The sequence below is a fragment of the Mus caroli genome, unplaced genomic scaffold (assembly GCF_978045245.1).
Source record: "Mus caroli unplaced genomic scaffold, Mus_caroli_1 scaffold_4, whole genome shotgun sequence".
NCBI lineage: Eukaryota > Metazoa > Chordata > Mammalia > Rodentia > Muridae > Mus > Mus caroli.
Genome location: NW_028227259.1, coordinates 127,684,855 through 127,710,216, shown reverse-complemented (window position 1 = coordinate 127,710,216; position 25,362 = coordinate 127,684,855). Strand labels below are relative to the sequence as shown.

Sequence of the window (25,362 nt, the reverse complement as noted above, 5' to 3'; positions counted from 1 at the left end):
CTGCCATCTGACTCATCTCCTTCGCTATGAACTCAGACAGCTCCTTGGACATCTCCTCTGTCGAGCCTGGGTGAAACCTCTGACGGCCTCTGTGGCGGTGGCGGCCCTCTAAGGGATCCTCCTGTTGGTCTTCCTCATCTGTGCCAGAGAAATGCTTGTCGATCTGCCAGCAAAGACAGAACACGGGTTAGGCTGTTATCCCAATGAGTGTAGGCTGATGAGGGGAAGTGTCTGGGTGCTCTTCTGAGTCCCTGATGTTGGAGATGGGGACTCAGGGTCCTCTGCAGGCCAGGCAGGGGTTTTAGCACTAAGCTGCGCATCCCAGCCCTATGTGAACCGAAAGCACGGCCGGATGCACTAGCTTAGGATGAAGGAGGCAGAAACAAAGGCTGTCTGAACAGAGAACACTTCTCTGCCTGGGTGGTGTCCTTGGGGTTGGCCTGGGATGCAGAGGTTGGGCAGGGAACATGGTGAAAAATTTTCAAGTGGGGTCAGGTACAGAGCTGGGCGGAGTGGAACAACGTTCTGTGCTGCTTCCCTGCCAGGGTCAGTTGGAACAGGGACAGGAAGTGGGCATAGCTACGACTCGACCTGCCCAGGGAAAGGGCAAAACCCAAATCCCTGCATGGGGAGGGATACGATTCTATAAAGTCCTCCTTGGACCCTAAGAAGCCGCTCTGTGTGCGCACCAAAGCCGGCAGACTTGTGTAAGGTAGGTGCGCTCTGCTCCCGGGACTGGAAGGACATACCTCATCCAGAACGCTGTCATGACGTGTTGCCTCTACTAGCCCACTAACATTTCTTTCCTGGTCCTCATCTTCCACAAAGTCATAGGTCACGTAATAGCTGTAGCTGATGAAAGGGCCGTCAGGTCCCGGCTCCGGGTCCAAGATAGAGCTGTCCAGAACCCCTCTGACATTTCCAATTGTCACCACAAACTGGGCCTCACGTGCCAACAGGTCTGCAAGGAGTAATGCCAGGGCTGAGCGGCTGGGCTGGATGGAGACGTGGGTCACCCAGACGCCCACCCCAACCCCACCCCTAGAGTTAGAATCGAAGCTCTCTGCCAAGCTCTGTCAGAGGGACTAAAGGGTTAGCCAGTGGATGCTGCGAAGCCTTGTTTTACTATCTGTTAAATGGGGGTGTGAAGACGTATGGTGTAGAGAGAGAGAAAGAAAGTTCTGGGAGAGGACAAGACATCTGTGATGTCAGCTGGTGCCTGGGGCTGTAGGTACTGCCTGCCGGCACTGTGACTCAGACCTTCAAAAGGCTCTGATGCACCTTATACCAGGAGCCACAAGGGGGTGATCTCAGGCCATCATAGAAACAAGATTCACAAAGAACAGAAGATGCCCCCCCCCAATCCCTACCACAGGGGGTCCTCCACAGAAAAAGCCCAAACCAAGGTAGCTTTGTGGACCTGCCCAGGGTCAAGGCCAAATGGGAGCAGCTGGCTAGTTTCTAGGATGTGGGCAAAGGCAGAAGCTGGGGATGTGTAACTGTACCTACCACCGTGAATGTTGAGTCCCCGGAACTGGTGCTTCTCATTGGGAGACACGGTGATGTCGTCCAGCACACAAAGATGTGCCAGGCTGTCTATGGTAAAGCCGCGGTAGTAAGGCACCAGAGACAGTGGGTTCCCCTGCAGTACTAGGAGCCTCAGGTGCCTCAGGGTACTGAGCCCCAAGATCATGTTCTGCAGATCCGTCAAGTTGTTGAAGCCCAGGTCCAGGGAGACGAGTTGGGGCCTGTGAGGTTGGCCAAAATGGTTTAGAAGGTCAGTGAGCAGAGGGACAGCACGCTGACCACACACCTTGTTCTATCCTATTATCTCTTGAGCCTGCTTCTCCTTTCTCTCCTGAATACATACAGCCTGTATTCATGGACTCCCAGAGCCCTTCACGCCTCAGGGCCATCTCTGTACCTCTCTTTGGGTGAGCTATCAGCCTAGTGTGTGCCTCTAGATCACCCCCCACTGACATGCATGCTGCAAGCCACTGTAGGAGTGTGCATAAGGGAGTGAGGTGAGGATGCACCAGGGTGTGGCATCCAGACATATTGAGCTGGAAGTCTTTCTTCTATAATGGCCCGGTCATAGGGAGCTTATCAGCTCCTTTTTTTTTGACCAGTGGTTATCAACCTGTATGTTGAGACCTTTTTTGGAGTCTAGCAAACTTTCCCCAGGGATTGTATATCCTATATCCTGCATATCAGTTATTTATATAACAATTCATAACAGTAGCAAAGTTATAGTTACGAATCTTATGGTTGGGGGTGGGGTGGGGTTTTGGGCACCACAGCATGAAGAACTATTTTATGGGGTCACAGCAATAGAAGGTTAAGAACCACTGCTCTAGACGATATGAGAGAAGAAAGAGTGTGCTGGTGTGAGCCAATGAGATTGGCTGGGAAAGGTGAACCCTGAGGCCTCCAGTATAGAGAGCAAGACACAGGAAAAGGCAGAGCTCTGCCTGATGCTACAAACTACAGTGCAAGCTGACTTTAGCTCCAAGCACCAGGGAATCGCATTGCCTGTCATGGTCACGCCAGGGCTCTCCTTGAACCCACAGGCTGAACCCAGCCTCCCCACTCTCTCTCTCTTGCCCTCCTCTCTTCCAATGGCCTGTTCTGCTATGATGGCTACTGGCCAGTTCCCGAGACAGGGCAAGCAGAACACTGCAGGGATCATCGCAGGCCCTGCCTAATGTTATCTTATCTCAAGAGAACTGGAGGGCGCGGAGCGGATTCCCAGGAAAGAGTCTCCCTTCGAACCCTAGAGCAGTGAATGCTGCGTCTTTCACACGGGCTTTTTGTGAGATCCAGATCTGGCACGCAGCCCTAGGCTACGATATGATATGCATTCCAAAGCAAAAGCCAGCTCCTTGTCAGTGGCAGGAACCTAAGTTGGCTGTTCCGGGAAGACCTAGCTGCGGTTTCCTGTACGTCTTGTTTGCTGATAAGAAGGAGGGAATCCCGAGGAGACAGGATATGCAGATTGGCTGAGAACAGTCAAGAAGGGAGGGAGCCAGGAGGTCAGCCAGAGAGGGCCTTCTCCTGTCTATTGCACCTTTCATCTATCTCCAAGAGGGAGCATCCTTGAGATACTGGGGTGGGGTGAGGGAAAGAGGCTGCATATTGAGTTGGAGGCAAGCCTTGGCTACATTCGATTCTGTCTTAAAAAGAAAGGGGTAAAGGGGGAACCGGAAGCGGGGGTGGGGACAGAGGCACCGTAAAATACCCATGGGAATGCCCTCAGGTGACAGCTTCTCTCAGAGGCGGAGCTTCTGCTCAGCTCCCTGTGGTGCGACCTGAAGCCTTTTATAAATGGCCTTGGTCTCTTCTCATATTTCAGGGTTTTTTGTTTGTTTGTTTGTTTTTTGTTTTTTTGTTGTTGTTGTTGTTGTTTTGGCTTTTGAGACAGGGTTTCTCTGTATAGCCCTGGCTGTCCTGGAACTCCTGCGCCACCACACCCGGCCATATTTCAGGTTTTAAATGTCCCACTGTTAATCCACCAAGGAACCTCTGGGGGTGGGTGGGGAGATGCCCTGCAAAGCTGGAGGGGGGGATGTTCAGCAACAAGGGAGCACCCCAAGAGTCATCTCTAGGACAGTGGTTCTCAAGCCTGGGGTAAATTTGCCCCTTCAGAAGGCTTTGGGCACTGCCTGGAGATGTTGTGATTACAACAAGGAAAGGTAAGGGACAGGTAGAGGCGACTAGTATCTAACAGCTGGAAGCCGGTGTGCTGCTCAATGTCCCCCAGATGGAAAGTATGATACGAGGAAATGTCACAGAGCTAAGCTGAGGACCACCCCCACCCCACCGCCCATAAAGTGCAGATCACAGGCATCCCCACCAGCCCCTGGCGTCCCTGGCCTTCCTGGAGCTTCGGTGAGATATTGTGACTGAGGGTCACAAAGCACAGGGTGGGTTAGCAGCCCTGTAGCGGTTATGGAAAAAGCAGAGCCAAGCCCTCCTCCTCCCTCGTCAAGCCACACCCACCACCCGTGGCCCCCTCCTTTTGCCCATGCCCCCCAAGTTACCAGTTGTGGGAGGTGACATACAGACTCTCCAAAGGGCCCAGCAATTTGTTGTGGCCTAGCCCCAGGTGCTGCAGCCTTGGGGGCGGGGCTGAGCACAGACACTCCATGCTGGCGATCAAATTGCCATAGAGCTCCAGCACCTGAGGGAGACAGCAGTGATGGCGACTGGAGAGGGGGTTGGCTCACTCACCACAGCGCTCCCCCCGCCCCCCCACCCCCCGCCAGAAACGCAGGAAGGGAGTTTGAGTTGCCTGGGTGCCATCCCTAGCGTGGTACCAGTGTGGTGGACTGGTCCTTAATCCCTATCTCTGAGAGGAGGAGACCGGAGTACAAAGGGTTCAAGATCATCTTTGACTACATAGTAAGTCTGAAACCGAGCTGGGATACATGAGACAATGTCAAAAAAAGGGAGGGAGGGAGGGAGGGAGGAAGGAAGGAAGGAAGGAAGGAAGGAAGGAAGGAAGGAAGGAAGGAAGGAGAAAGAGAGAGAGAAACAGAGGAAAAAGAAAAAGGAAAAAGGTGTGGAGGTGGGGTTAGGAGTGGGGTTAGAAGGGGAGTGCAGAGAACTGATAAAGGCACTTCCTGCACAAGCTGGGTGATCCGAGTTCAATTCCCAAATCCCAAGGTGGAAGGAGAGAACCAATGCCTAACACAGCTGTTCTCTGATCCACCTGTGTACCATGGCACACGGGACCCCCATACACACACACACACACACACACACACACACAAAATAATAAAACTTAAAATTAAAAAAAAATTTAGTGTAGGAAGAGTGAGTAAGGTGCCAGGTACTTAGAACCCCAGCACTCAGCATCTTGAAACAGAAGGCTCTCAAGTTCCTGGTTAGCTTGGGCTACTGCGAGTCAGCCTAGGCTACACAGCAACACCTTGTCTCTGGTGGAGCAGGAAGAACAGGCTGCAGCAAAGGGGAAGAGTTCCTTACAGCTGGGGGGTGGGGTGGGGAGGGGTGGAGGGGGGGTCAGTGTCTTGTTGTACTGTGTTTTGTTTTTGTTTTTGTTTTGTTTTTTGAGACAGGGTTTCTCTGTGTAGCCCTGGCTGTCCTGGAACTCACTCTGTAGACCAGGCTGGCCTAGAACTCAGAAATCTGCCTGCCTCTGCCTCCCGAGTGCTGGGATTAAAGGCATGTGCCACCACTGCCTGGCTTACCTTCGTCCCCCTCTCTCCATGGCAACACACAGGGATGGATGGACGTGGACCCAGGCATAAGGCCTGGCTCAGTGGCACCCTTTCCTTTGCTTGTACTTCGTGCTTAAGGCCCATGGGGTGCCCTCCTGAGCATGGATGGTATGGAGACTGCTAAGTCAGCTGCTCTCAGGGCTGAACTTCAGCGGTGGTCATTTTGATCCACTCAGCTAAAGACTCAACATAGAGTATGGTCTACCCTTTTTATCTGGTTAGTGTGTGTGTGAGTGTGCTTATATATGTGTACATGTGTGTGTGTGTATCTGTGTATGTGTGCGTGTCTGTGTGTATGGGCATGCAAGCGTGTGTAGGGAAGCCAGAAGATAGCCTCAGCTTCCTTAGAATCTACTTTCCTTGTTTGTTTGTTTTTGTTGTTGTTGTTTTGTTTTGTTTTGTTTTAGATAATCTTCAGCTGACCTGGAACTTCCCATGTAGACAGGCTGGCTGGCCAGAGAGTCTCAACAATCCCCCTGCCTCTGCCTCCCCAACGCTGAGATATAAAGCACACCCTACATCGTCCAGCTTTTTTCAAGTCTTCATGCTTTTGAGGCTGTCCGCTCACTGACTGAGTCTGCTCACTGCCCTAGCCCCTCACCTAGTGTTTTAACTGTTTAACATATGCAGATTCGCCATTTCAAGTATTTCACAGTGACAACTACCATGTCACCTCAAACAGATATCTGGGGGAAAAAAAAAGAAAGGAAGGAAGCAGGGAGGAAGGGAGGGAGAAAGGGAGGGAGAGAGGGAGGGAGGGAGGGGAGGAGAGGGGAGAGGGGGAGGGAAGAAGGAAGGGAAAAGGGAAGACCACCAAGCAGTAAATTCTCTTGGTCCTTCCTGGCCCCTGTGACTTCTCCTAGCTTTTGTCTCTGTGGACTTTCCCCTTCTGCATATCTCACAAAGTGCAATTTTACGTAAGTCTGTCTCCCTTTTTAAAGTCTGTCTGCCTTCTTTCTCTAGTGCGATATTTTCTAGGTGACTCTCACAATGCCCTGCCTTGTTTATACATGAGCAATATTCCACTGCAGGGAGAGACCCCACTTGGCTGATCTGCTCATCAGGCATGGTATTAGGTCATTGTCACTCTCTGGCTGTTGTGACTAGGAGCGCTGTGAACACTGGTAAACAGAGCCTGCTGCAGTCCTTCAGTTCTTGTGGGCAAATACCATGGGAAGAAGGGAATGGCCGAGTCCAAGAGGATCATGCGACATTTTAAGGCACATGGTCTGTGTTCTAAAAGCCAGGGAGGGGCTGGGTCTTAGCACACAGCCACCCTTGCCAGAGCTGTGTGGGCCAGGCTAGGGGCAGGACCAGGACTCAAGCAGAACACGCACCTTCAATGTCCGGGGCAGATTGTTGGCATCGATTTCCTCGATTTTATTGGCACTCAGGACCAACTCCTCCAGCTTTAGAAATTTCAAGAGGTCTTTATCCACCAGACTCACCTGCAAGGAAAGGAAGGGAAACTGAGGACTCTGGTGAGCCAGGCAGCACTGCAACAGAAAAGCACGCTCATATCTGGGAAGGTCACAGCTGTGTTAGCTACTGTTCTGCTGCTGGGGCAAAGCGCCATGACAAGGCGACTCCAGGAAGCGTTTATTTTGGCTTATGGTTGCAGATGGCGAGATGTCCTGCAATTGGTGAGATGTCTGTAGGGAAGGGGAAGGCGTGGAAGCAGGGACGCTAACACTCCAACCACACACAGGAAGCAGCGAGAACAAGGATACTTCCTCCAGCAAAGCTGCACCTCCCGAAGGTTCCATAGCCTCCCTCGAAAACTGGGGAACCTCAGGTGTCTGGGGGTGGGGGGCGTCTCTCAGTCAAAGCAGCACAACTGTGCATCCATTTTGAGCTAAGTTCCAGGTCCAGCAACCTCATATCACCCCCCTTCTATGCCGTCACCCACACGGTTCTAAAGGGTTTAAGGGCCTCCTCCAGCCCTGCCCTGACTCTAAAGGCAAGCTTTGGATCTCCAGCATAGCGTCCTGTGTCCTCCTGGTGTGTTGGATTATAGGACTCTTGGGAAAACAAGAATCCTTTCTCCTCTCTACCACAGCCACCTGAGCCCCTGCAGTCTCAGAGTCACCTCTGCTACTTTAGCTCTAGGTGGGACTGAGAAGTCAGGCTTGTACAGATCCCTCTGAGGACTCAGAGCCAAACAAAAGGATGTGGTAAGTGATGTAGGGAGGTGTGGATGAGGAGGGCAGTGTTGTTCTATACGCAACTCTATGAACACATCACACTCATCAACATGAGCTCCAGGAAGCCACTCTGAGGGCTCTTGGCGCTTCCTGTTAAATTTTACATCTGCCCTAGAAAATCCTGTAACCGTTAGCCTGCCTGGTCTTCCAGACTTACTCCGGCTTCCTCATCACTTTACTCGTGAATCTCAGTTTTCCTGCGGCTCCAAGGACATCAGAAGCCCTTCCTACCTGGCCTTCCCTTTCCTACAGTGACCAAGTCTACTAGGTTGCTTAGGACTGGGAGGAAAGGTGAGTGTTCATATTAATATGACAGCTTTTCAAAAACAGACCTCCTTGATGTTAGCTGGCCCTCCCCAGGCCTTCCCTTCACACTTTAAAGTAAAAAGAAACACTAGAGATTCTTTGAAAGGAGGGGGCCGAGGGTGTGCAAGGAGCCAGCCATAGCAGATACAGAACTGACCTCCTCCTCAGAGAGAGAGAGAGAGAGAGAGAGAGAGAGAGAGAGAGAGAACAATTTATAATTATCAAATTATAGCAGATTTTCCAGGCACTCATAAAGATTGCATTTGATCTCCTCCACCTCCTTCATCCTTTCTAAGACAATCGTATGCAACCAATGCCCATTCTATGGTTGAATACATTAAGACTCAAGAGCATCTAAGAGTGAGTTCTGAGATTCCTAACTGTGGAAGAAGAGGACCAAGGGGTCCAATGGAGGATTGAAAGAAAGTACGACTGACTTAAAAAATCAATGATACAATAGAGCCAGATGTATAAAAGTTGAGGGGGAGGGTCTTAGATAGATACACTTAGCACTTAAAGCGAGCAGAATGCATAGAGACAAATACTTATCTAGGACTAAAAAAAAAAGAGAGAGAGAGACACACACACAGACAGACAGTCATGGAGGTTCTCCTGCTGTCCCAGCATGGGCTCACCCAGCTGTGCTCTTCCTTCCAGCGAGCACACACTTACCCCCTTGTTCACCACCCGCAGGGACCGGAAGTAGGAGTAGAAGAAAGTGTCTTTGATCATCAGTGGATTCTGGATGGCCAGTTCCCTCAGGAAACGGTCCTCCGCGCTGGCATCCTTCAGCATAGCCCAAGGAGAGTGGTTGCTGCGCACCAGGCCCAGCAGGGCCTCCATGGTCTCCTCCTCGGGAACCAGCGTCTCCTCCTCCTTGGGTACCAATTCCCTCCAGGCTCGGCATTTTTGAGGAAGAAAGCGTGACTTATTCTGCAGAGGTAGAGAGGGAAGCCACCACACATTTATTTATTGATTGTGTTGTGCCTGGGTGTGGGTAGACGTGTACTCACCACAGCAAGTGCATGTCGAGCTCTCTGTATCAGAATGGGTTCTGGGTTCTCTAGAGGAACAGAAATTATAGAATATGGAAATACACACACACACACACACACACACACACACACACACACGCACACACACCAGGCTAAAGGGGATTTGTTAGAATGTTTCTTAGCATGGATTATAGGCTGTGGTCCAACCACTCCAACAATGGCTGTCTACCAATGGAAGGACCAAGAACCCAGTGATTCAGTCTACAAGGCTGGATGTCTCAGCTAGTCTTTGGTATAAGCCAGAAGCCTGAAGAAGCAGGCTCTAATGCCAGTGAAGGAATGGACTTGCCAGCGAGAGCCAGCAGGCAAAAAGAGCTAGCTTCCTTCTTCCGTGACCTTTATATAGGCTGTCACCAGAAAGTATGGCCAAGATAAAGGTAGAATGTGACACCTCATAAGATCTGAATTAAAAGTGGGTCTTCTCCCTTCCAATGACTTAAGAAAAAAAAAATCCCTCACAGATATGCTCAGCCACTTGGATTTTAGTTAATTCCAGATACAGTCGAATTGACAACCAGGAATAGCCATCACAGGCTCAGAAGCCAATGTGCAGGGATTGGCCCTCACCTACTACCAAGTGTTTCCCAGGGATCAAACTCAGATCACTGGGATTAACAATAAGAGCCTTTTCACACTGAGCCATCTCACTGGATGGGGCTGTCTGTTTGAGACAGCGTCTTAAGTGGATCAGGCTGGTTTTGAACTCGCTGAGTAGCTGATGATTACCTCGAAGCCCTTGATCATCCTGCTTCCACCTTCCAAGCTCAGGGACTACAGGCATGCAGTGCTACGCTGGGTGGGATGGATGTGATATGAGCAGGAGCTCAAACCTAGGGCTTTTTGAATGCTAGAAAAGACTCGGCCAGCTGAGCGACACACCTGGCATACGCTAATCATTTGTGGGGGCAGAGTTTCCCTATGTGGGATAGGCTGGCTTTGAACTCTCAGCCTCCCAAGTGTCATTAACATATAGCAAGACACAGAATAGTTCAAAAAACCAGGTTCCTGGGCTGGTGAGATGGCTTGGTGGGTAAGAGCACTGACTGCTCTTCTGAAGGTCCTGAGTTCAAATCCCAGCAACCACATGGCTTACAACCACCCATATGAGATCTGACGACTCCTGGTGCATCTGAAGACAACTACAGTGTACTTATTTATAATAAATAAATCTTAAAAAAGAAAGAAAGAGAGAAAAACCAGGCTCCTGTTTCCACTTTCCTCTGGAGTTGGGAACATTCAACATCCAAAACAAAACAGACTGTCAGGCTGAAGACGTAAAGAGTCTTTGCAGCTCCTCCTGAAGCCCCAAGTTCAGTTCCCAGCACCTGAACTTCTGGCTTCAGAAGATCCAACGTGCTCTTCTGGCCTTGAGAGTCCCTGCCCTAACATGCACGGACCCAAACAGAGACACATCATTAAAAATAATGTAATCAATCTTTTAAAAATAAATTAAAAAGGAGATTGCGTTTTGACCCAGCACCTATATAGCTGTGTACAGGAAGGAGGCTTGGTGGGCAATCTGGTTAAGTGAGACTTCACAGAGGGAAGGCTTCCCGAAGATGCGGCAAGGTGAACCTCTCTCCCTAGATATACCCTTGGAGCTGTAAGTTCTAAAACTTAGCACAGTGACTTGCACAGAGTAGCCATTCAGCCTGCACCTGTGGCCTAAATGAATGGAGCGCTTTCCTGATGGGGACCTATATGCCTCTACAGGGGGAAGGACTGTTTTTCTGTTTTACTTAGTGTAGAGGGAGGGGAGCCACAACCGACAGCCAACACCATCATGCTAGTTCTAGCCTCTCTGGACACATTTGATGGGCCTCTAAATCTAATCCTACACTGTGCACCCAGATGAGGACAGCGTTTCCTCTGCGTTCTGAGTAGGAAGAGTGTACAAGCTGAAGTAATAGGAAAAGTGACCTTCGTGCCCTGTTGGACCAGATGTTTTCCCCAGGTGTGCTGGCTATGCCTTGGCTGTATTTCTCTGTCTCCCCTCAGCCTGGAAGCAGGGCAGAGGTTGTGCAGCGCCTTAGGCTTCCTGAGTCCAGCACAGCTGCAGGAGGGGCAGGAGACCTTTCCCACATGAGACCTCAGAACGGTGAAAGCTAGCCCTGTGGCCCCAGAACACCAGAAAACAACATTTTCTCCACCTCTCATGAGGGGCTACAGAGCAAACTGTTCAAGACCAAAGCTCTTTAAGTCTCAGGGAAGCCTGACATCTGGAGCTTGGTCAACCAGCTGTTGTAGGCTAGCATGAGGTCAAAGGTCAGCCTGATGTGCTGATCAGTCCATTCCGGGTGGGTTCCCTCACGACAAGGTGGGCACTTGGTACCTGCATTCTTTCAATGTTCCAGCCTCCAGAGTCCACCCCAACCCTCAAATCAGCCAGTGATGAAATGACCACGTCCAAACTTCCCTTCGGGCCTCAAACTTGTATGTGAGCATCTACTGACCCCTAGGCAGCCCAGCTCCCAGCTAGGTACCACCTACTTTAGTACATTCCCTGCGGGTATTCTGGTCCAGTCCCAGCTCCGCCCCTGCTGGATCCTTCCCTTCTTAGTCCCCCTCCCCCGTGGGGGCACGCACCCAGCTCCCGATGCCACACGGGAATTCGCGCAGACACAACTTCCGCAGGTGCTCACACACAGCCGTGCTCAAGGTCCCCGGTACACCCTCGCCCTCGCCCTCTGTCTGCCTGTAGTCGCTAGTGCTGGACTCACTGGTCTCCATGCTGTGCGAGGACCGGCTCGTTGCTAGGCAACGGCCAGACGCGTTACCCTGGGTGCGTGGAAGCCAACTTCCTCAGTATCAGAGACCCCCAGCTAAGCTCCTACCAGGCTGGCTGAGGTACCTTGCAAAAACAAGTGGTGGACGCCTCTTAGAATAATCTTGATTGTCTGTACAAAGTGCTGACTGTTGTTCCCATTTGGCAGCTCTAAAGAAAAATTAGTCCAATGTTAAGCATTTTAAGACTCCAATTAGAGGATCATCCAGTCTTATCTTGCCATCCCTTGTAGCTCCGCCACACAGCAGGGGTCCCTACCTGTGGTTTGTGAAATTAATGGGAGATGACTCCTAACTGGAAATGTAACAAGATGTATGGTTTTGGGTACCATACGACTCACTCACTCCAAGGCACAAATCGTGATTTTTTTTTTTTTTTTTTTGGTTTATATCTACAGTGCAACTGTAATCTGGGTTTTACCAGTGATCTAATCATTTCCCCTCAACTTAAAAACCAGGAAGCAAAGCCCAGTGTAGTAGCACACACCTTTAATCCCAGCACTTAGGAAGCAGAGGCAGGCAGATCTCTGAGTTCCAGATCAGCCTGGTCTACAGAGTGAGTTTCAGGACAGCCAGGGCTATGCACAGAAACCCTGTCTTGGGGAAAAAACAAAGCAAAACACAAAGCAAACACCACTGCATCATCTGCTTATCCAACGACAAACAGTGATGCACTTTGTACACCTATGCATTTAACTTCCTCCGGGGGTAGGAAGGATCTGTTCTTTACATCTTCTCACTTATGATGTCATCCCAGGCTGGTCTTAGACTCCCTAGAGAGCCACGAAGGACCTTGATCTGATCCTTCTGCTTCTGCCTCCTGACTGCTGGGGCTCCAAGCATGTACCACCAGGCCTGGCTTCATGCCTGTTTTATCATGCACCAGACTTCATGCTGCCCCTCTTAACATTTACCTGTCTGAGGGTTTTGCCTGCATGTCCATTCGTACAAGTCTAGTGTCTATAGAACCAGAAGAGGATATTTTACACTCTCTAGGACTGGAGCTACAGTTATGAGCAACCATGCCAGTCCTGGGAAGTGACTTGGGGTCCTCTGCAAGAGCAGCAGCCTGTGCTCATAATTGCTCAGCCATCTCCCCAGTCCCCCAGTTAATGAATTTCCCTCTGCCTTCAGAATATGGTCAGTTCGGGATCATCCCGTGACCCTAAGATGCACGACAGAAAAGCCACATCCAAGAATCCCCCTGGGTCTTCAGGCCCACTTTTCCCCGTTCCTTTGTCTTCTCTCTCATCCATGCTTCAAGACAGTGCAATCTACTCTCACTTTTTCCTCGATGCCACAGGGAGACTTCTACCCCAACAACTTATTCCTAGTTCCCTCACCAAATTCCTGTGACCTCATATTTACAAACTTACAGACACTCTCTGGGCTTATCTTTCTTGACATTTCCATGGCTTGTGGGGTTGTCAATCATTTCCTCTGACTTGAAAAACCACTTCTCATTTTGTTCCGTGACAGCTTCCTTTCCTTTCCTTCTCGGGTGTGCCTTCTTGAATTGAACCCCAAGTCACCTTTCTTTTCCTCTTCTGCTGATGGCTCGGGACTCAAGGCTCTACAAGCAACTGTCATCTCTTATAGTGGCCCTCTGCTATAGGCTTGCTGTGTGTCAACCAGAATAAGCTGGTGGCTTCCAAATGGGCATTTCCAGTTCCCTCCTTCATGTTGCTAGTTCAAGTCCAGTGGCCTGCTAGTCATCCTTACCTGTGCTAGACAGACTCTTTCACCTCACAACCACAAGATGGAATTACATTCCTCAAACTCCAAACTCTCTCCATCTTCCTCCCATCACTGTCTTTTATCCACTTGCCCAAACCAGAAACCTAGAAGTTGTCCACACTCCATCCTGTTCCTCCATCTCCACAGCCACCCCTCTTTTCTGAGTTTTAGCTCTTATATGTTTTTCTAGTCCACCTTGCTTTGCATCTACCTGTCACATTATCCTGGCTCATCTATGAATAATGTAGTGTTTGAGATCCGATCAAGACATTCTCTGGGACATTAAAGTGTGCAGAATACAGAACAGAGGTGAAGGCTATGGAGAGATGTTCGTGAAGAAAAGAGCCGAGCAGGAAAGTGCTTAGCCTACTACACTGAGAAGGCGTGGCCCAAAGCACAGATCATGTTGTTATGGAACGACAGACAGCAGGGGAGAATTTTGAAGGGCAGCTGTGATCACCATTGCTTAACCAGATTGGACTTTTGCTTGGTTTTGGATTTCATGTGTAGCTCTGGCTGGCCTGGAACTCACTATGCAGACCAGGCTGGCTTTAATCCCAAAGGCATCTATCTCTGTCTGCCTTCTGAATGCTGGAAGGAAAGGCATGTGTCCCCATGCCTTGCTCAGACTCTATTTTATTGTATGTATTAATATTATGTGTGGTGGCTGGAGAGATAGCTCAGCGGTTAAGAGCACTGGTTGCTTTTCCAGAGGTCCTGAGTTCAAAAGTTCAGCAACCACATGGTGGCTCACAACCATCTGGAATGAGATCTGATGCCCTCATCTGGTGTGTCTGAAGATAAGTACTATACACACACACACACACACGTATATAATGCATATATTATATAATACATCTTTAAAAAATATATATTATGTGTGAGTGGGAGCACCCCTATGTGGGAGTCACATTTCAAGGCTGGGTCCTCCCTCACTTTCCATCTTGTTTTAGGCAGGTCTCTCTATGTCTCTGCCTTCCAGCTCTCAGTAGGCGAGCTAGCACTATGGACATGCAATTCTTTTTTTTTTTTTTTTTAAGATTTATTTATTTTATTATATGTAAGTACACTGTAGCTGTCTTCAGACACTCCAGAAGAGGGCGCCAGATCTCGTTACGGATGGTTGTGAGCCACCATGTGGTTGCTGGGATTTGAACTCTGGACCTTCGGAAGAGCAGTCAGTGCTCTTACCCACTGAGCCATCTCACCAGCCCGGACATGGAATTCTTATGCCGAGCGTTCTGTGGACTCTGATGATTTGTCCTCATGTCTGGACATTGGTCACGTCCCCACTGAATCATCTCTGCAGCCTCAGACTGAAGTCAGTCTCTCTCTCTCTCTCCTTATTTTTCGAGACAGGGTTTCTCTGTGTAGCCCTATCTGTCCTGGAACTCACCCTGTAGACCAGGCTGGCCTTGAACTCAGAAATCCGCCTGCCTCTGCCTCCTGAGTGCTGGGATTAAAAGTGTGTGCCACCACTGCCCAGCTCTTTTTTTTTTTTTTTAAGATTTTTTTAAAGATTTATTTTATGTATGTGAGTCGCTATCTTCAGACACATCAGAAGAGGGCATAGGATCCCATTACAGATGGTCGTGAGTCACCATGTGGTTGCTGGGGATTGAACTCAGGACCTCTGGAAGAGCAGTCAGTGCTCTTAACCATGGAGCCATCTCACCAGCACCCCACCCCCCACCCCCAACTGAAGTTTCTAAGAAAGCAGAAGTGGGCTGGGGCTATGGCTCAGTTGAGAGAATGTGTGTTGAATTCAGTTTCCAGTACCACAAAAAGAAGGTGAAATGGTTGCTATTGTGGCATAATAATGGTTGGAATTCAGACCTATGATGGACGAACCGACGGATGGACGGACGGGTCATGGAAGGTAAAAGCTGAGAACAACCAGAGGCTGACAGCCTATGCTCATTGCTCACTGCTCACAGGAGACTGCATTCTTTCTCTCTTGTTAACCCTGGACTTGCCAGCATAGTGGTGCACTCCTCTAATCCCAGCTCTAGGGAGGTGGAGGCAAGAGGATCACAAGTCTGGCCTACATAGCGAGACCTCTTCTTATGAAAACAATTATCTGCATGGATCTGCCCAAGGGGTGGCTGACAGAGTGTCACAGTGCAAGAAGGACTCTCAGTGCCACCACCCCTCCCTAAGGACTTATACAAGTTCAATGAATACAGCATTTTTCTTCAGTGGTGTAGCCACTGGTAAGGTGCTCAGGCTGTTGTAAACAATTTACCCATGTTCCTCTAGGAAGCCCAATGAAAGTTATAGGGTCATTCGAAGAAGGTGTCCAAGCCAAAGGGGCGATAGTTGAGAAGAGGAAGGGGAATCTATAGACAAGGAAGGGAGACAAAAGGGCACCGTGTGTGTGTGTGTGTGTGTGTGTGTGCTCGTGCATGTGTGAGTCTGTGAATATATTCAAAATACATTATATATATATACACATGAAAATATCATATATTGTATATATTATACATTATAATATCATATATATTATATATTATAAAACCCATTATACAAAATTAATATATGCTAATAAAAACCATCTTAGTTCTTGGGAAGATGAGGCAGGAGGATTACTGCAAGTCCAAAGCCAGGGCTACACTCTTAAGTTTCAGGTTAGCTGGGGGCTACAAAGTAAGACCCTATCGGAAAAGCAAGGCAAATGATCAGAAGCCCAGCATGCTATTGGATCACTCCCTTACAGATCTAAAATGAAGCTATAGGCTGGGATTCCTGCTCTCATCCAGGGCTCAAAGTCTTGTGCCAAGCTCATACCCTTAAGTCAAATTTGCTTTCATTTTCCACGGAGGCACCTCGATCTTCAAGTCATCTAACTCCATCTCAATGGACTCTCCGGTTTTCTCTTCTGCCCCCAATTTTGGGTTGTCTCTATTTGTCAAGGTGTGTTTATTCTTTGAGACAGGGTCTCATGTACCAAGGCTGCCTTCCAACTTACTCTGTAGTAAGGGCTTCTGATCCTCCTGTCTTTCCCTCCTGATACTGTGTGCACCACTACGTTGAGTTTAGACAGGGCTGAGGATACAACCCGGGGCTCTGTGCATGCTAAGCAAGTACTCCACCAAGTGAGCTACACATCAGGCCTGCTTGTTTTATTTTATGGAAGGGTTTTTTTGTTTTTGTTTTTTTTTTTTTTTGGTGTGTTTGTGTGGGGTTGGCAAGTTGTGTGTGTGTGGCTTGGAACTGATACACAGTCAGAGGTGACCTTAACCTTCTGATCCCGGTTTTCCAAGTGCTGGGTTGTAAGTGTGTGTGCTCCTACCTTTCTCCCTTCAGTTTTCTTGGCTGTCTGGCTTCTTGGATGGATCCACAGGGCCTCAGCAAATGTAGGCACACATTGTATCCTGGTACTACATCTAGCCCTAAACAGTTAGCACTGAACCAACTCAGGTATCCAAGATAATGTCCATGACTTAGGTAAACTGATTACTAAACCTGATTTCCTCTACAGAGTCCCTTTTGCCATGGAACGTGACATAATAGTTGCATCATGTTTGCTATGTACATCAAACAATAGTTAACAACAAACCACCACCAGGCAGAATCCTGCCCGCCGCTGGCTTTACCAAAAGATTTGATTAAATTGGAGTTTGGAACGTGAGGCAAAGGGCAAGGGGAAGCCACTCTGTGGAGAGGCATGGCTGAGGCAGAGTTGTGGGCATGCAGTCCCAGACCTGGGAGGCAGGAGGAGCCTTGGGCTGTTTGAGGCTAGCCTTAGCTTTATGCTAAGTTCCAAGACAGCCTAGGCTAAGAGAGGAACACTTCCGAAACCCCAAACAGAAAGGAAGATGGGTAAGAAAAAAAGAAAAGAGAAGCTGGAAGCAAAGGTGGGCTTGAGAGTGACAGGGAATTCTCTTGTTTTATGTTTGGGGCTATGAACCACCCACACCTGACCTCATTTCTGAACTCTGGACTCCAATATCGTGGCTCATCTGTCACAGAACAGATGTCCAATGGCGTCCAACTGTTCCTAGAAAGACTCTCAACTTCCTCTTTGCAGACTTCTCATCCTTCATCACGTACCATCTGCCCAGCTGTTTCCTCACTGCCCAGAAGTTACCCTTGATCCATCTCCATATCTGTCCCCTGGTTCCCACACCTCTATCTCCATCCACTCTTGAGTCCAGGCTGCCCTAACCTCTTACCTGGAGATCTGTGTAACTTCTCTTTGGCTCCCCTGTTTCTATCTTAGACTCCCATTCTCCTCTTTACTCAGTAGCCTGTCTCTCTCCCCATCTTTTCAAAAAGCACACCAGATCCCGTAAGTCCCTATCTAAAGCTATCTGGTGGCATCTCATGGCACTTAGAAGAAAACCTAAGTTCTTTATCGTGGCCTCAGGGTCCTTCGTGCCAGGCTTCTGTCCACATTTCCACGACCTTCTTTTTCTCCCACTTCACTCTAGATACCATGGCCACCTTCCTGTTTGTGGAAGGACACCGAGTTCTGATCTGCAGTAGCTCACTGTCCTCATATCTTTCCACAGCGATTCCTTCTCATCCTCCAGGTCTCAGTTTTAATCAATCAATCAATTAATTGCTAAGTCAGTTTTGTTTTTTGTTTTTTTGTTTTTGTTTTTGTTTTTTGTTTTTTTGTTTTTTGTTTTTTTTTTTTGAGTCGATGGCACACTGTAGCATAGGCTGGCCTGAAAGATGCTATGTAATCCAGGTTGGCTTCTACCTTGACTTTCTGAGTGATGGAATTACAGAGTTATCATGTCTGGCTTCCGGTCTCAGTTTAAAGGTTTGATCCCTTAAGATATTTTACTCATGGGCTGGTGAGATGGCTCAGTGGGTAAGAGCACCCGACTGCTCTTCCGAAGGTCCAGAGTTCAAATCCCAGCAACCACATGGTGGCTCACAACCATCCGTAATGCGATCTGGCGCCCTCTTCTGGAGTGTCTGAAGACAGCTACAGTGTACTTACATATAATAAATAAATCTTTAAAAAAATTTTTTTTTACTCATTCTCTAGCCAAACATGCAGTAGTTATTCATAGTTTTATATTCCTGGGTGCTTTCTTACTTGTGAATAAGTCTTGTCTCTTGCCCCCTAGAATACTAGGTTCTTAAGGACAGGGACTTTGTTGAGCTTGTTTGTCACTCTTCCTGGGAACCTACAAGAGGACATAGCTAAGTTGACACTCAAAATAAGAATAGATTGGGAGTTCTTTGTCATGGTCAGTTCTGTGAAGGTGAAGCTGGCTGTCTCCTTCCCAGCCGCCAGCCGTCAGGAACTCCTTGAAGTGGACGATAAAAGCAAACAAGCTTCATATTCTCTCTGAGAAGCCTATGGTTGCAATGTGTCTGCTGATGTTCTGGGCAAAGAGTGGAATGGTTCTGTGGTCCAAATCAGTGGTGGGAATGACAACCAAGGTTTTCCCATGAAACAAGGTTCCTTGATCCAGGACAGCAAACTGTTCCTGCTGTTAAGTGGCATTCATTATTTCTTCCTTTTCTTCTTCTTTGTTTCATTTTCTCTTCCTCTTCGTTGTCTTCTTCCTCCTCCTCCTCCTCCTTCTTCCTTCTCTGAGAGAGAGAGAGAGAGAGAAGATTGAGTCTTGAACTGACAGAGACTACTGTGCCTTGGCAGTTGTGGCCCAAAAGAGGCAGCAGAACCCGAAAGCTATTCCATCTCTCTACAGGCAATGTCCACGAATACATTATCAGAAAGCTCTTCAACAAAGGTGAGAAGCCAGGACCAACGCACCAGATACTGAGCATCTTATCACACATGCCCTGCAACACAAATGCTGACATATTGCTCTGATGAAACCACTCGCCAAGGATAATGAGGAAGTTGCAGAATATAATATGCTAAACGTTTGGCCAAGAGGATGAAGGAAGCCAAAGAAAACTACCAGGAACAGATTACCAGAAGATACAGGTTATGTTCGATCAGAGCTTCTTCTACTGTGTCTGAGTTCAATCAAAAATAGTGTTTAAGAGTACCAATAAGCTGGGCATGTTGCTGCATACCTTCAATCCCAGCACTGGGGAGGCAGAGGCAGGCAGATCTCCATGAATATGAGGCCAGCCTGGTCTCTGTAGTGAGCACTAGGATAGTCAACGCCACATAAATAGATTCTGTTTCAAAAAAAATCCAAAACCAAACCAACCAACAAAAACAAACAAACAGGCTTTTAGGCCAGGGATAGTGAGAGGACTAGATGTAGCTACTAGTGTCTCCCGGTTTCAATGGCGAATCTGGAGGAGTTAGATTTAATATGGTTTACAGGGTTAGAATTCTAGTTGTTGCGCCCAGCAATTGAGTTACTATTGTTTCTGAAAACAAACAAACAAACAAACAAACAAAACAAAAACCTCCAAAAGAAGGAACAAATAAATGCTCAGACATTGAGTCTCCAAAAATAAACAAACAAACAAGAAAAAACGGGAAGCTAAAGAGATGGCTCAGTGTAGAGGACTGGAACTTTAATTTTTAAAAGAGTTTCTTCTAAGATGGTTCTTAAATGTTCTAACCTCACTTGTAGCTCACCACCCACCAGAGGTAGTGGAAAAGAAAGGATGGGGCGGGGGGAGCTGGGAGGTGGTGGCACACGACTTTAACCCCAGCACTCGGGAGGCAGAGGCAGGCAGATTTCTGAGTTTGAGACCAGCCTGGTCTACAGAGTAAGTTCCAGGACAGCCAGGGCTATACAGAGAAACCCTGTCTCGAAAAACCAAAAAAAAAAAAAAAAAAAAAAGAAAAGAAAGAAAGGAAGGATAAGGGGTGGGGGGAAAGCAGAGCTGTTTAGAAAGGTTCTTTGTAGCAAATCTCATCTGCATTGTCAGGAAATTAGGTTAGTTCACAGGAGGCAGCAGCAGCAGCTTGATCCACTCACAAATACTTCACGGCAGCAGCATCATCGGTGGTGTGAGCTAGCAGGACACCCAGGCCTCAGCTGAATCAACACGAGTCAGCAAGAGGAATTAGGATCAATCGACTGACAAAACAAAGATCAACGAAAAAGGAAGACCAAAAACCATTGCAGAGCTAGCTCTACAAGCAAGCCTCTTTCACAGTCCGCTGAGTCACACACACACACACACACACACACACACACACACACACACACTCCCTCTAGACATCATGCGTCTTCCACAGGTCTTGCCTCTCACCACTCGAGTTTAACTTAGTAAAAACTTCACAAGTGAGTATCCGCTGGCATCACTGGGCCAATCGGCCCAGGTCTGTGGGAGCAGACAGAAGCCGCAGCAAACCACCCGGGGTTTTTAGGTGTGGTTCTCTCTATGGAGTCCCGACAAATGCTCAACAAAGCACGGAGGGCGGACCAATATATGTGTGCTATTAGCGAAGGATTCTTCATCACGTGTCCTTTCATGTGCTCGCCTTAGCAAAACTTCCTTTCATCTGTGTCTGCTGCAGGAAAACACTCCTTCGCCTGTTTGTCCCAGCAAAACACCATCCAACACGACTGACTTTCCAAAGAACCCTTAAGTTTTCACTCCAGCTCAGGAGAACTGATGCCTTCCTTGGCCTCCACAGACACTGGCAACATAAACACACAAAATAAACCTTTTGTTTGTTTGTTTGGGTTTTTTGTTTTGTTTTGTTTTGGGGGGGTTGTTGTTGTTTATTTGTTGGCTTTTTTCGAAACAGGGTTTCTCTGTGTAGCCCTGGCTGTCCTGGAACTCACTCTGAAGACCAGGCTGGCCTCGAACTCAGAGATCCACCTGCCTCTGCCTCCCAAGTGCTGGGATTAAAGACATGCGCCACCACTGCCCGGCTACAAAGTAAATCTTAACAATAAGAATAAATGATTCCAATAATATTTTTTGAAAACTAGGTACTGAAGTAGGGCTTTGGGTGTGTGGTGGAAGTGTTCCATCAGTAATCAATTGGCCCAGCCTAACAAATGCTTCATTTTTTTCTTTGATAGACAGCTGCTCTCTGCAGGCCTGCCTGGGCTGCGACTCACTGAGACAGAGCTGACCTAACTCTGCATCAGCCTTCCCTCTTCTGTCTCCTGAATGTTGGGGTTACAGGCATGAGCTGCCATGCCTGGCTGAACGACTCCTTATTTCAATTTAGTTAACGTGTTCGGGTGTCTTATCAGCACAGCATGTACGTCTGCGCAGTTCGTGTGTGCCTGGTGCCCACAGAGGCCCGAGAGTGTCAGATTCCCCCAAAACTGGAGTTACAGTTTTGAGCCGCTTGATAGCAATGAAACCTGGGTTCTCTGAAAGAGCATCCAGTGCATGTAACCACTGAACCATCTCTCCAAACCATGAACATCACTTTAATTTTTTTTTTAAATAGTTAAAGGATATTTTGATTCTAAAGATGTAAAAGAATATCTCACCTATTTTGAAATTTGGTAATAAATGTTTCTTCAAAGCTTAAAAAAATTAGTTCAGTTTTTTTTTTTTTTTTTTCAGTCAGTGATTTGCTAAGCTGCCCATACTGGCTTAGAATTTGTGACCCTCTTGTCTCAGCATCCTGAGTGTTAAGATTACAAGTGCACCCCCCCACACACACCCAGTTCCCATAATAACTGACCCACCCCCACCCTACCCTACTCCCATTGCCTGGGCAAGTAACTCTTGAGCCCCATTCTGGTTCTAGAGTCTGAAGTCACAAAGGTGCAGGTGAGAACGCAAGGACAAGGGCAGGCCCTGGAGCACAGATGCCTTCTCCTCATGCCTTCCCTGTGTTCACTAGAGCCATCCCCCTGCCTCTGGAATTCCCACAGATGGATCACTCTGTGGCTTCTTAAAACTTCCCGGCAGGGCACTGACCCTCAGCCCCTCTAAGTCACTTCTTCCCCAGTGATTGTACTTTTCAACCGGGCTTCAAACTTTCCTCTCATTAAATCAGCAAGCACTTTCCAAGAAAAGAGAGATGCTCAAGATGTATCCGCCTTCCTGTGTGGTATGTGTATGCGTTTGTGTGTGTGCACGCGCGCGCGCGTGTGTGCATGTGACTCAATCTTCTGCCTTGCCTTGAGGGTAACCTCAGCGTTTCCTTCCAGCCCTGCTTTCCCCTGGCCCAGCTGAGACTGGCAGCATTTTGAAAATGTTTTCTGGAGAAAAGCTGAGCAATGGTTTTGCCATGGGCGGGCTTTTGATCTGCTTCCTCACGACAACCCTTTATATATCGCCTGGTGGCCATGGCGAACACACCAGGCTCCAGAGACCACAGGCAAAGCGGGCCTTCCTCACTCTCTTACTGTTGCTATGATCTTCCACACAGGTACCCCTGGCTCCACACGCAGCTCAGCATGGCTTCGGCTCCATGGCTCTTATCATGTTAGGGGAAGGAGCCGGGAAGGGCTGCCTCAGGTGGTTGCTGGATGGAGGCTGTTGTAACTGAAGCTGGGATGGGCAGGGGCGTCTGACCCATCAGCTCCATGGTATCCTTCTTTTTCTCCAGGAACAACGAAGCCTGCCCTGGTGCTGCTTTGCTGTATAGGAACCTGGCTGGCCACCTGCAGCTTGTCCTTCGGTGCCCCAATATCGAAGGGAGACTTAAGAACTACAATTGACCTCTTGAAACAAGAGTCTAAGGAACTTTATAACAACTATGTAAGTGCCCTTGAGATTGTTTTTTCTTAACCATTTCTTTAAAATGTCTTATTTTGCTATCTAAGCACAGCTATTCTTTCTCGATATAAAGCCAGCTATGGAAGCCAGAGAGGCATGGGGACACATTGGAATTCGGTTGGGGTGAAATGTTTCCAAGGGGGTAAATGCAGTAGCAGAAGAGGCAGAGGCAGACTGGTCCAGGGACTGAAACCTCGGCAGCTTACGAAACTATGAAACACTACAGGATGCGTGCTCCCAGCATTCTTTATCTCAAATCCGTCCGGCTCACAGTCCCTACTAAACGAGCATTCTTGCCGAAAGGGCATCCTTGGAGATGGGCCAGCTTGATTCAGGAATCCCCTGAGAGAGCGATGAGAGCCAGTTTCAGCAGCCAAAGATGTCTTAGTGGAAGCAGGGCGTGAGGATCTTCCTTTGGGTCTCCGGTGCCTCTGCCGTTGACTAACTAGGCAACTGTCTGTGTGCTCTTGGAGCATCGTGGAGGGCCCTCTGCTTGGCCAGAGCCTGGCACAGGTACAGCACAGGACCCAGAAAGTGTGACTACTTCATGTCCTCGGGACCGCTTAGATAACTTCAGTTGAAGCAATAACAGGGAGACTGATGGAGACACAGATAACCTCCCTTCCCCTCTCACTTCAGTCACTGAGCCTCTGAGAACAGGTTGCAGATGGCTAGGGGCAGCCTCAGCCAGATGGGCAGAGACAGATTGGGTAGAAGCACCCTTAGGAACCACGGCCAACCTGGGTGGGTATGCCATGTCTTCTAGCTCATAAGCCAACTAGGCCTTCGATTCCTATAGACACAGATTTAGTGATGGCCCAAGCTTCAGAAGACTGTTGTACCAATTAGATAAGGTCTGAGGCAGGTTAGACACAGAGGAAGCCCTGGAAATGAGCTGTTCTGAGCCGTAGGGGTTGTTACAAATGTCTTCCTTACAATATTTCAAACCTCCTCTTTCTACAGATCAAAAAGCAGGCATCTGGGATGTCAGCGGACGAGTCACTACAGCTGCCGTGTTTCAGCCTGGACCGGGAAGCATTAACCAACATCTCGGTCATCATAGCATATCTGGAGAAAGTCAAAGTGTTGAGCGAGAACACAGTAGATACTTCTTGGGTCATAAGATGGCTAACAAACATCAGCTGTTTCAACCCACTGAATTTAAACATTTCTGTGCCTGGAAATACTGATGAATCCTATAATTGTAAAGTGTTCGTGCTTACGGTGTTAAAGCAGTTCTCAAACTGCATGGCAGATCTGCAGGCTAAGGACAGTATATGCTGAGTGATGGGGGGTGGGGGGGGGCAGTGTCCTCGGCAGTGCCTGTCCTTCCAGGGCTGAGCTTGCAACCCAGGACTTAACTCCAAAGGGACTGTGCGGTCATTACTAGTCATGTTATTTATATGTTTTTATTCTGTCCACTGAAATCTTGTTGTTCTACCCTGTAGGGACTGGAAGTGGCAGCTATATTTATTTATTGGTATTTATGTACTGAGTTTGTTAAACGCTCCACGGAGGAGCCTTCAGAGTCTATTTAATAAATTATATTGACATGATCTCATAATCAGTTTTGGAGTTTGTGCTGGGGTTGAAATCAAAGCTTAGGAATGTTCTGGAAATAGTTTATGTTGCTGCCCTCTCCCTCCATTAGACAGACTCATGAGCAAATAATCCCAGCAGCATCACGTGTATGATAAACATCTTTGTTCCAGGTCATAAGTACAATCACTGTCCTTTTGGTATGTAGGCTGGAAACTAAGGAAAGAAGTCATTTAGTCACTTACTCAAGGTTACGCAGCTGCTTGGTGATATACCCAGATTCCAGCTCGTACTGTATTATTCTGTCTGACCTCAGTTCTTCCCCGGGCAATGACTGAGTCTCAGGGGCACTCAGTGTCCTGCCTGATACAGGGTAGTAACTCAGTGTCCACTGCACAATTGCCACTGCATTCCCAGGTCACTTGTTCAACCAATCCTATAGGGACGTCTTCGCAGCAGACATAAAGGTTTGCTGTTTGAGCAGTCCTTGAGCAGTAGTAAGGTCCTTACTGGGTGTCTGGATGGAAGGGGTCTCAAAGTATCTGGGAACCTTCAATAGCAAGCATCGTGCTGGAAGCACAAAGCCTTGATCCCACTTGCTCACTCACAGGGTCCAAGCATGGGTCTAGCAGCTTAGTTTTGTTTGTCGAAAAACCGGGGATGGAACCCAAGGCCTTGAGCATGTTAGCATTTGAGCATGAGCATTCATTCTCATACTGCTCCTGCCAAGAACCAATAATCTTGAGTCAACTAGTACTTCCATTGTTTAGAAAAACTAAGTCCAAAGCAAGAGAAGACGTGCAGAAGAGCACAGCAGGGAAGATGTGGTCAGGGTTCTGAGCTATGGAGTTAGGGCTTCTCAGTCTTGCTCTAGTGGGTTTCTTTATTCTGATCTCACACCAG

General features: G+C 48.3%; 2 protein-coding genes across 5 annotated transcripts in view; one reads left to right on the top strand and one right to left on the bottom strand.

The window, feature by feature from the left end:
• Lrrc43 (leucine rich repeat containing 43) overlaps nt 1-11,537 on the bottom strand; it is a 21,014-nt gene extending 9,477 nt beyond the window's left edge. For all 4 annotated transcript variants that reach the window (XM_021162695.2, XM_021162698.2, XM_021162697.2 and 1 more), the window contains exons 1-7: nt 11,392-11,537; nt 8,423-8,683; nt 6,578-6,688; nt 4,041-4,180; nt 1,510-1,748; nt 750-961; nt 1-163 (exon numbers count right to left, since the gene is read on the bottom strand). The exon at nt 1-163 is cut by the window's left edge and continues 151 nt beyond it. In XM_021162695.2, coding sequence (XP_021018354.1) covers nt 1-163; nt 750-961; nt 1,510-1,748; nt 4,041-4,180; nt 6,578-6,688; nt 8,423-8,683; nt 11,392-11,535 — 1,270 coding nt within the window. In that variant the 5' untranslated portion in view covers nt 11,536-11,537. The remainder of the gene's footprint in view (nt 164-749; nt 962-1,509; nt 1,749-4,040; nt 4,181-6,577; nt 6,689-8,422; nt 8,684-11,391) is intronic.
• Nucleotides 11,538-22,192: 10,655 nt separating this feature from the next.
• Nucleotides 22,193-24,428, top strand: Il31 (interleukin 31). The gene is made up of 4 exons (XM_021163678.2): nt 22,193-22,249; nt 22,350-22,570; nt 22,751-22,902; nt 23,884-24,428. Exons 2-4 carry the CDS (start codon nt 22,555-22,557, stop codon nt 24,202-24,204), a joined length of 489 nt encoding a protein of 162 aa, XP_021019337.1. The 5' UTR covers nt 22,193-22,249; nt 22,350-22,554; the 3' UTR covers nt 24,205-24,428.
• Nucleotides 24,429-25,362: the final 934 nt, after the last annotated feature.